Here is a 10,264-nt window from a genome sequence, read left to right on the forward strand (position 1 = left end):
AACAGAAGTTCACTTTACCAACTGCCATGGAAAATTTAAAATTTAACTCCAAATTGCAGCAATAAATGAAAATAAAACGTGTTATAAAGAATTTATTTATTGCGAAATAGAAATACACTATGAGATCCTAATAAAATATTTGAAACATCGTTTGTGCAAAAATTGATACTTATCTAGAAGAAATGAAATTTATTTACAGAAGTCTATAACGTTTAACAAATAATACATTTCGCATATTAACTATATCTAATTGTGCTGGCACCTTCGAGCAAGCGATGTAACGAACGTGTTCCAGGCTCTGTTCCAAATATTGAAAGCGTTGGTCTGCTCCTGCTAGTTCAATCCGCTGTAGGTAATCGAATTCATCGCCAACTGCTTGAGTGCTTTGAGATCGGCATCTCGTGACATTATTCCAACGAATGCCTCATAGAAGTCGTAGCTCAAGCCCTGGGAGCCCCAAAAGTTGGGGTCATCATTCGACACGACTACAGGGAAATTTTTTGCGAAGAAGTAACTGGCCGGGTGATTCCTCATGTCTTTGACGAGTTCCAGAACTTGGTTCGAAATCAGATTGAGTTCGATTGCGATCTTTTTCTGCATTACTAGTTCCATCAGCTTTGGATGCTTCAATAAAGCGAATCTGTAACAATACATTGTAGTTTCACAAAATTTCCTGCACCTATTTTAATTTGTTATACTTGAACTATTCAAGAGAAGCGTAATGTAAAAATTGTTATTGCAGGTCTAACTACGTGAATTGCGTATTTGTAAAACCGGAGTTTTTTATTTCTAAATATATTGCAAGCATACTACAAAAATACGATCACGAAATCAAATTATAATAAATTATCTCTCTTAAAATATAAGATTGAGACTCTAAACACCTCCAATAAGGTTTTACGCACAATAAAAATAATAATTACCCGTGACCAATCCTCTTCGTGTTGAGCAAAACGGCGTCGTAGAGATTCTCGTTCGTAGCATGTCCGTACCAATTGGTCTCGCCAGCATGGAAAAAGAACAGCGTTTCCTTGCCAAACTCCTGAAGTTTATCGGCAAAGTTTAAAAGCGGATGACCCAAATCTTCCTGACCCACCAGATCAAAACCGATGATAAAATCGGGATAGGCGGCTTTCATTTTTCTGAACGTCTCCACGTAATTGTTAAAAGTCTGCGGGGATACTTTTCTGTAAGAGGCAAAAATGACCTTTGCGCCCAAAAATCCTGGATGATCGTGGACGAATCTGTAAATTGAAGAGTAGTTATAGCGATGATATCTTAGAAATTGAAAATTCCAAAATGTATTCTACGTTCACAAACCTATCGGAAACTGCTTTGTAAATTTTGGTAACGCTCACTACGTCATGTAATGATCCATCGATTTCGTACAAAGCTGACATCGACGAACAAAGTTCCATTAGCATCACGTTGTCATCGTAGAGCTCTTGCATGGCTACATAAAAGGATCTCTCAAAAAGAGGCCTACCAAGCAAAAAAGGCCACAATCAAAAATAATATTTTCATTCTAGCCTGCGAATTTCACTTACCGATATGTTACCAATCCCTTGAGCACAGTAATGGTCCCCTCGAATTTATCCCAGAGAGCATTTACATCGTTGTACTCTCCCTCGATAAGTTCCAAACTATGCTTTATATCTTTGTCGATATTAGGCTCAGCTTTGCGAATATCCTGGAGCAATTTCCAATGAGACTTGTCTTTGGGCTGTTGGAAGAATCGGAACTGCATCGAGTTGCCTTCACGGCATATGTAGAGATTGGGTTCGTAGGTCATGTTCTTAACGATGAAATCGAGCGAAGTTATAGCTGAACTGTGAGCTGGAAAACGGCACCTTTTGGCATTTCACGAAGGATTTTGAAAACTTTGAAGACTTTTCTATGTCATCGCGAGCGTTGAGGAAGTTTTTCGCCGGTAAGAACTTAGTCGGATTTTTAAAACCTATAAATGAAATCATTTTCAATGTTCAATATCGAGTCTTATGGTATGTAAACTTTGTTAATGAAGATAAAAAATAATGAAAAAACGCACCATCGTCAACTTCCTTCCATTTTGCAGCCATCAAACATTGGCTGGTATTTCATCTCCAGTCAAATGTATTTGACCACCGAAGGCAATGTTTTTTTCTTCTTGAATAAGCAAGTTTCGTATTTTTGTGTAATTACTGACCGGAACGGCTTGAGTGAAATTGATAACCAGCAAAATGCATATTGAGAATTTTAGATACAATTGCCCCGAAAACGACATGACTGGGAGCTTTGACTGAAAGGTAAAACTATGCTTACTAATTCATAACCGAAAGAAAAGTTAACTTATTAATCTTTTCACATGGCTTATAAATTGTTACACGTTACATTAAAAGCATGACTGTCTTATCGCTCATGATTTCAGACGTACAATTATGCAATGTGTGCATTGAAGTATGTTATTTCTAAATATGACGCCAAGTTTACGCAAATAGGATTTTGAAATTTACATAATTAGAAATTAAGTAGACATTAGGTTGAATACACATGTACGATTTTAGACCTCACCCCGATACAGTAACGATGTTGAATTCAACAACAATTGATGATGTCTATTCAAACAAAACTAACTCAGAAAAATGACGTGATTGTGCATCGTGATTTATCTTTCTCTTTTACAAAACGTCTGCTCAGAGAAAGTATTCTAAACATAAATCTTGTTGTCATTCAAAAATAAAATCCGTTATTCACGAATATATACATTTCATTATATTTTAATGCGTATTGAGATTGCTTTGATCATAATAAATTGGTATACATATACAAGTATAATAAGCTATGAATATTTAATTTAATACTTGATTGATTCGTGGTTCAAGTAATCACTTAAATTTTGAAATTTCGTAGACAAATATTAAACAAGCTGTTAGAAGCAGTTGTGTCGACGATAAGAAACGTTATAATGAAAATAAAAAATCATATTAGCGAAAGAATATTATCCTGAATCGTATGTACATACATTTCGTACTGTAACGTTGTGGCCTTGCTAGCGCGAAATTGGATAAATGTGTCCCACCGAGCTTAGGGACCGACGAGCAAGGCTACTACATTAACAAAAGGATCGTCGGGTGACGACCAGGAACTCGGCTGCTCAGCATCTCCGTCTTGACGGACCGCGGAGAGTGGCGGAGTCCTTCTGTCCTCGGCTTATTTATGAATGGAAGCATGGGTTTCAGCATGCACAATAATGACACTCTAATAATTTATACTAAGAGAACCTTCGGGCTTCATCTGCCCTCAGAACATTTATTCACTCAAAATGACAATATGCACTACGTGCGATTGTGTGTAAGCCTTATGCCGAGCCGTTGTGAGGGCATATATGCACTGCCACAGTACAAATATTTCCAAATTAATATCAAATATTGATTTTGCTTCCTTCTAGAGAATGCATCGAATATTAAAATTTTCAGTTTCGCTCAATTTTCATAGAAACGTATTTTAGGGTGTTTGGAGTTCGAATCATGTGTCTATAGAAGATGTCCGTGCTGATATAGCTGAGTGTGTATACTGTCATATTTCTAAAACTATACGACTAAAATTAAAGGCGGACATTCGAATTATGAAAAAGATCGAATCATAAATTAAAAGAACAAACATAAGCAGATAATATTATAATATTAGAAAAATCTTTACACGGATACATAATATGAATTTTAGCAACTTTTGTTATTCTTTCTATGAAAATCGTCTATATACGTGTTATCTTTTTGAAAACCATCAACGATATTCGTATAGTTAAAAGGTTTCAATACTATGTAAAAATAAAATTTCGTCAACAATTAGCCAACTTTTATACCAAGCTCAAGTAAGAACGTTACGGTAGGTCTGAAAACTGACGAATTTCATTAGAATCACGCGGGGGTTACTCAAATATTGATAAGTACTGCTCTCAAGCATATCCGCTTGAATAAATTATCAAACTAAGTATTATTTATCGCCTATACTTCAAGATTTGCAGACAAGTTCTTGGTATAGACCGGTTCCACATTATGCTAACATTAAAAATTAATTCCACTTTGCTAATGCACAATATATGTGGCACATCTGATTAATATAGTGCTAAAGAACTACTTAATAAGAATTTTATTGTAAAAAAAAAAAAAATTATTGAATAAACCAAAGGAATTGATAAAATCTTCGATGGAATTCTAAAACGAGTTTATTAATGAATAAATAGTTTTAATTCAATAATTATAAATACACGCTCTTCTCATTAAATTAAAAAATTAAAGCTAAAACAGACGTATAGCCAACAGTATCAGTAAGTTATTATTTTTTATACAAGCGAACATATAACATTATTTACACCTCTCAGCAAGAGATTTAACGAACTTGGCCCATGCTTCATTCCAAATTTTCATGGCATTATCCTGCTCTTGTTCGGTCATCCCACTGTAAGTAATCGAGTTTTTCGCCAACTGCTTAAGGGCTTTTAAATCGGCATTGCGAGACATAATGCCGATAAACGTCTCATAAAAATCGTAGCTCAGGCCCTTGGATCCCCAAAGATTGGGATCATCATTGGATACGACTACGGGGAAATTTCTCGCGAAGAAATAACTCGCTGGATGGTTTCTCATATCCTGAACCAAAGCCAGTACTTGATTGGAAATGGGGTTGAGTTCAATGCAAATTTTCTTTTCCTTTACAATTTCCATGAGCTTTGGATGTTTTAGCAGAGCGAATCTGTGAGAACGAAAAAAAAGTTAAAAAACTTGGTTGATCTACTATGGATAATATTAGAATTCATCAAAACTCTAATTACCCATGTCCGATTCTCTTTGTATTCAGCAAAACAACGTCATAAAGATTCTCGTCGGTGGTATGACCGTACCAGTTAGTTTCTCCAGCATGGAAAAAGAACGGGGTTTCCTTGCCCAATTCCTGCAATTTATCAGCGAAATCGATCAGTGGATGTCCTTTATCCTCTTGTCCCACCAAATCAAAGCCGATGACGAAGTCTGGATAGGCAGCTTTCATTTGTCTGAAGATTTTCACGTAATCATCGAACTTTTCCTGAGACACTTTTCTATAAGGGGCGTAAATCACTTTCAACCCCAAGAAACCTGGATGTTCTTTGACAAATCTGCAATGAGATATACAAATGATTCATAATATTTAGAGACAAAATTTGAAAAATTCATAAAAAATGAACCGCGCTATATACCTGTCTGATACGTCTTTGTAGACCTGAAGAACATACATATAATCGTATGTAGTCCCATTGAGTTCGTACAAAGCAGATTTTCCCGAGCGTATTTCCATGAGCATAACGTTGTCGTCGTAGAGTTCTTGCATACCCGCGTAAAGGAATTTCTCGAAAAGAGGTCTGTAAATTTTATAATATAGGCTCATGGTTAAAAAATACTTTACTTCATTTTTTGCGCCAATTCGAATCAAATCGTACGTACCTATAATTTACCAACCCACTCATAATATCCAATATACTCTCGAACTTCTTCCAAACAGCATTGACTTCGTTGTTATTTTCATCCCTGAGTTCAAGCCTACTCCTTATTGCCTCATCTATGTTTGGTTCAGCCCTTCGGACATTCTGGAGCAGCTCCCAGTTACAAGAACTGTCGGGTTTCTCGAAAAACCGGAACCGTAGAGTGCCCTTATCACGGCAAATGTGGAGATTTGGCATGTTGGTCATATTGTTCATAATAAAGTCGAGAGAAGTTATGGCTGAGGCGTGAGCATGGAATACCACACCTTTGGGCATCTCTCGAAGGATCTTGAATACCTTCGATTTTTCGATGTCCGCGCGAGCACTGAGAAAGTTCTTAGTAGGTAGGAATTTTGTTGGATTGTCAAAACCTTGAATTCAAAAATACAAAAAACACAATATCATTTCTGTTTTTTTAATATTGTTAATATTCTATGGATTGAGAACGTACCATCGTCGACTTCTTTCCATTTGGCAGCCATCAAACATTCGTTGGCACGTATTTCATATCCAGTTAGTTTTATTTTGGCGCCAAAAGCGACGCTCTTCTCTTCTTCGATAAGGCTGTTCCGTAATGCTGTATAATTGCTCGAAGGAAGCGCGTCAGAATGATTGAAGATCATCAAAATACAAAGCAAGACTTTTAAAGATTTGCCCACAGAGAACAACATGGTTGCAAAATGCTATAGCCATCTGTTTAAATGTTGAGACGTACAATGAGCTATTTGACTTTGGCGACTGGCTATATATATATATATATATATATATATATATATATATATATAATATATATATATATATATATATATATATAATATATATATATATATATATATATATATATATATATATATATATATATATATATATATATATATATATATATATTATATATATATATATATATATATATATATATATATATATATATATATATATATATATATATATATATATATATATATATATATATATATATATATATTATATATATATATATATATATATATATATATATATATATTATATATATATAATATATATATATATAATATATATTATATATATATATATATATATATATATATACGTTTCGCTTAACACGACATTGTATAGAACAATGAAAATTTCATGCCGGTTTTTTGATAACGCTATATGTGATGTTTGCTGTTTTAATACACTAAGCAAGCACAGAACAAAACTAATTCCAACTATTAAGTCTTAGTTCCTATTATTGTGACATCTGTATCCATTTTTTTAACTATTGAAAGGCATCAATTAAGGTGGGGTTTACCAAATATTTTAACTTTTTTATGTAATTGTAATATTTTCTCAAATTTTACACTGATTATTGGTATAAAAATAGAGGAAGATACATAAATTTTGAGTAATTATCATATCTTAAATTTTTAAACGAAATATTGCAAAAAACCGTTAAATAATGGGGTTACTTGCAAAAGTCTCTTGTGCACTAGTATAGGTGTCGGCTAAAGACAAAAAATTAAAGATGAACAAAGTTCCATACTTTGACTTTTAAAAAAAGCTTTTGAGCATTTTTGCCATAGGAAAAACTGATTTTTTCGATGTCAAAAATGCTCAAAAGCTTTTTTTAAAAAGTAGGAGTGTTGAACTTTGTAAACTAGTGAACTCTGGTTTATGTATATTGTAATATGTTTTGTTATGTACCAATAAACTTTATATCTATATTATTCAGCATTTTTAAATTTAACTTCGTGACGAAATTTTGTTATGAACATAGACGTATATTTATATTAAATCGTTTTATTTACAAAAAAAAAGTAATAACTACCGCGTATCGAAATATTGATTATTATTAACACATTTGTGACTGTAAGCCAGATATCTAGTAAATCGATTCCAAGCTTCTTGCCAGATCTTAAAAGCCTTTTTCTGTTCTCCTGGCTTCATTCCACTGTATTTGATCGAATTAATGGCCAATTGTTTCAAAGCTCTCAGATCTGCTTCACGAGACATAATACCGATAAAAGCTTCGTAGAAATCGTAGCTCAGGCCACTTGCTCCCCAAAAGCTTGGATCATCGTTCGAAACGACTATAGGATAGTTCTCTGCGAAGAAGTGACTGGCCGGATGATTACGCATATCTTTGACTAGGTCTAATACTTGATTGGAGATCGGATTAAGCTCGATTACTATATTCTTCTCTTTGACCATTTGCATTAGCTTTGGATGCTTCAGCAGAGCAAAACTGCACAGAAATTTAAAGATTTTCTACTTTAACAATGACAACAATTTGATAAGAAATTATAATAATAGACAGGTTAGATTAAAAAATTGATTACAATCGGAAATTTCATCTAAGAGATTCTTAAGATTTTATTACCCATGTCCGATTCGTTTGGTATTCAAAAGAACCGCATCGACCAGATTCTCATCTGTGGCATGTCCATACCAATTGGTCTCCCCGGCGTGGAAGAAAAAGGGTGTGTCTTTACCCAATTCTATCAATTTTTCCGCAAAGTTCAGAAGGGTATTGCCCCTGTCTTCTTGACCCACCAAGTCGAAGCCGATAATAAAGTCAGGATAGGCTTGTTTGACTTCCTTGTATGTTTTAACGTAGTTATCGAAAATCGATTGCGTAATTCCTCGTTGAGGTGAAAAAATTACTTTCGCGCCCAGGAAGTCTGGATTATTGGTTGTGAATCTGCAATGATTTTTTTTTCTCATGAATTTCATTATATGTCCGGCAAAATATATTGACCGTAAACGTGCCACAAATATTTTTGTAATAGCTTTCTAGAAATTGACGTCTTAAACGTCGTGCAAACGCAATCATAAGTTTTATAGGCGTATCAAGACTTTCGAACCTATAATTATTTTTCCACGCATAGCATATTATATTCTACACGTTTTTCGCATGAAAATGCTTGCGCGATAACTAATAACTAAAAATAAGCTCACCTATTTATCATTTCTTGATAGATTCTAGCAACATTGATCGGATTGTACGTCGTTCCATTGAGTTCGTACAGCTTCGATAAAGATGCGCGAAATTCGAAGTACATGACATTGTCGTCGTATAATTCTTGCAAAGCTTGATAAAAGTATATTTCAAATGCAGGTCTAAAAGTCGTAAAAATGAGTAGTTAAAAAATAATAGTTAAAAAATAATCTACTCAAGAATTTTCCAACGAATCGTATGATAGCGTAACATTTACCTGTAAGTCACCAATCCCTTGATAACTGCGAAAATTTCTTGAAATTTGTTCCAAACGACGTCGATATTATACTCGGCTGGACTTATTCTGAGCATAGTGAGGTGTTTCCTAAAAAAAACAGCGCACGTTAAAAAATCACAGCATGACAAGCTTTTTTTCTCGAAAATGAGAATTAACAACAAATCGTCGCATACTGAATTTTAATATTGATCCCAGGGTTCTTCTCCCGCAGATCTTTCAGGAGTTGCCAATCGCAATCCGACGACGGCGTCTCGAGAAACCGAAATCGCATTTTGGTGCCGTTGTAGCAAATGTGGAGATTTGGAATGTACGTCACGTTGTTGATGATGAAGTCCAGCGAAACTAGTGATGCAAGATGAGCGTGAAAAACAGCTCCCTTAGGCATTAGACGAATTATTTTGAAGACTTCGGACTTTTCGATCTCGCTGTGAACGTCGAGAAAGTTTTGCGATGGCAAAAAATGTTCTGGTCGCTCGAAACCTTGATCGTTGAAAATGAAATAATTAAATTAATCGTACTGCTAATAACTTCTTTTATAGTGTGATAATATACTCTATCCACCATAGCATGGAACATTTTTTTTTTTTTTGGATATGAAATCGTGTTTTCCCAAAAAGCGGAAAACGTTTTAGGAACGTAGAAATGCGAGTAAAAATGTCACATTTTAAATACGTTTAAGGATATAACACTTCCCGTTATAGACAAAGTTGCAAAAACGTCTCGAAAAACGTTGTACAATTATTGTTTTACAGTAAAACTTCAGAACATACGAGTAAGAACACATCAATGTGTTCATTCACAGTCAATTCACTTCACTTACCTTCGTCAAGTTCCTTGCGTTTCGTAGCCATCAAACATTCATTAGCGAGAATCTCGTCACCTTGCAGTTTCAAACTTGATCCAAAGGACATCATTCTTTCCTCGCGAATGATCTCTTCCCGTAATTGGAAAAAACTTTTTTCGGGCAAATGCAGTGCATTGCAATAATTCAACTTTGATACTATACTACAATTAGCTATTAAAAATATTAATAAATATAACTTCATTTTGAAATTAATACTGCACGAGGTATCAAGCAGTTGATTCGACAAAGGTTCGATAAAAAATAAAGCTAATACGAGAGAATGTGGCCACCGAAATATTAACCAATTATATCTCAAACTACTGCTGGATAGTCATATCAATCGTGTCACCATTCAATTAATCAGTTTTCCCCCTATATTTCATTTGGAGGAAAACCCAGAACAACACTTTATCCATTCTTAATGTACAAAAGATAATTACTAGACGAGGTATAGCTTATCGGAAAACTAGTTACAAAATTAAGAATTTCAAGCAATGACAATCTTCCTTTTTGCAGTTCAGCTTTTGCACTGAAATTGTTGCAGCTACACGAGATGCATTTATGCTCGTATTGAAATGAAGAGTCGAGTAATGCATAATTGATTGGAACAAAAATTCAAAGAAAGCATACCTTAGACCAACTATCACTGAGTAAACATCAAGAATCAAAACAAAAGAATTTAGTACAAGCGATAAAAAATGACGTCTT

At 34.3% G+C, this 10,264-nt stretch overlaps 3 protein-coding genes across 3 annotated transcripts; all 3 read right to left on the minus strand.

Annotated features, from left to right (window-relative positions):
* Positions 1-107: 107 nt before the first annotated feature.
* Positions 108-2,743, minus strand: LOC100117798 (adenosine deaminase 2-like). The gene is made up of 4 exons (XM_008217797.3): positions 1,548-2,743; positions 1,321-1,482; positions 924-1,244; positions 108-640 (listed from the first exon to the last, which is right to left on the minus strand). Exons 1-4 carry the CDS (start codon positions 1,790-1,792, stop codon positions 334-336), a joined length of 1,035 nt encoding a protein of 344 aa, XP_008216019.1. The 5' UTR covers positions 1,793-2,743; the 3' UTR covers positions 108-333.
* A 1,546-nt stretch (positions 2,744-4,289) lies between these two features.
* On the minus strand, positions 4,290-6,220 carry LOC100679821 (adenosine deaminase 2-like). The gene is made up of 5 exons (XM_003423792.5): positions 5,946-6,220; positions 5,457-5,865; positions 5,213-5,374; positions 4,811-5,131; positions 4,290-4,731 (listed from the first exon to the last, which is right to left on the minus strand). The coding sequence occupies exons 1-5, from the start codon at positions 6,163-6,165 to the stop codon at positions 4,344-4,346; spliced, it is 1,500 nt and encodes a 499-aa protein (XP_003423840.3). The 5' UTR covers positions 6,166-6,220; the 3' UTR covers positions 4,290-4,343.
* LOC103317859 (adenosine deaminase 2-like) lies at positions 6,085-10,178 on the minus strand. The gene is made up of 7 exons (XM_008217798.4): positions 9,533-10,178; positions 8,886-9,192; positions 8,692-8,799; positions 8,435-8,596; positions 7,857-8,177; positions 7,305-7,721; positions 6,085-6,187 (listed from the first exon to the last, which is right to left on the minus strand). Exons 1-7 carry the CDS (start codon positions 9,756-9,758, stop codon positions 6,178-6,180), a joined length of 1,551 nt encoding a protein of 516 aa, XP_008216020.3. The 5' UTR covers positions 9,759-10,178; the 3' UTR covers positions 6,085-6,177.
* Positions 10,179-10,264: the final 86 nt, after the last annotated feature.

The sequence above is a fragment of the Nasonia vitripennis genome, chromosome 1, assembly GCF_009193385.2.
Source record: "Nasonia vitripennis strain AsymCx chromosome 1, Nvit_psr_1.1, whole genome shotgun sequence".
Taxonomy (NCBI): domain Eukaryota; kingdom Metazoa; phylum Arthropoda; class Insecta; order Hymenoptera; family Pteromalidae; genus Nasonia; species Nasonia vitripennis.

Excerpts from the sequence above, each read along its gene's own strand:
- LOC100679821 (XM_003423792.5), bottom strand. The coding sequence starts at position 6,165 with ATGTTGTTCTCTGTGGGCAAATCTTTAAAAGTCTTGCTTTGTATTTTG. Across the intron at positions 5,866-5,945 it reads ATGGAAAGAAGTCGACGATG|GTTTTGACAATCCAACAAAA; the intron begins GTACGTTCTCAA and ends TTTGAATTCAAG. Across the intron at positions 4,732-4,810 it reads ACAAAGAGAATCGGACATGG|ATTCGCTCTGCTAAAACATC; the intron begins GTAATTAGAGTT and ends TCGTTCTCACAG.
- LOC100117798 (XM_008217797.3), bottom strand. The coding sequence starts at position 1,792 with ATGACCTACGAACCCAATCTCTACATATGCCGTGAAGGCAACTCGATG. Across the intron at positions 1,483-1,547 it reads AAGGGATTGGTAACATATCG|GCCTCTTTTTGAGAGATCCT; the intron begins GTAAGTGAAATT and ends TTTGCTTGGTAG. Across the intron at positions 1,245-1,320 it reads TACAAAGCAGTTTCCGATAG|ATTCGTCCACGATCATCCAG; the intron begins GTTTGTGAACGT and ends TTCAATTTACAG.
- LOC103317859 (XM_008217798.4), bottom strand. The coding sequence starts at position 9,758 with ATGAAGTTATATTTATTAATATTTTTAATAGCTAATTGTAGTATAGTA. Across the intron at positions 8,178-8,434 it reads TATCAAGAAATGATAAATAG|ATTCACAACCAATAATCCAG; the intron begins GTGAGCTTATTT and ends AAATCATTGCAG. Across the intron at positions 7,722-7,856 it reads ACCAAACGAATCGGACATGG|TTTTGCTCTGCTGAAGCATC; the intron begins GTAATAAAATCT and ends ATTTCTGTGCAG.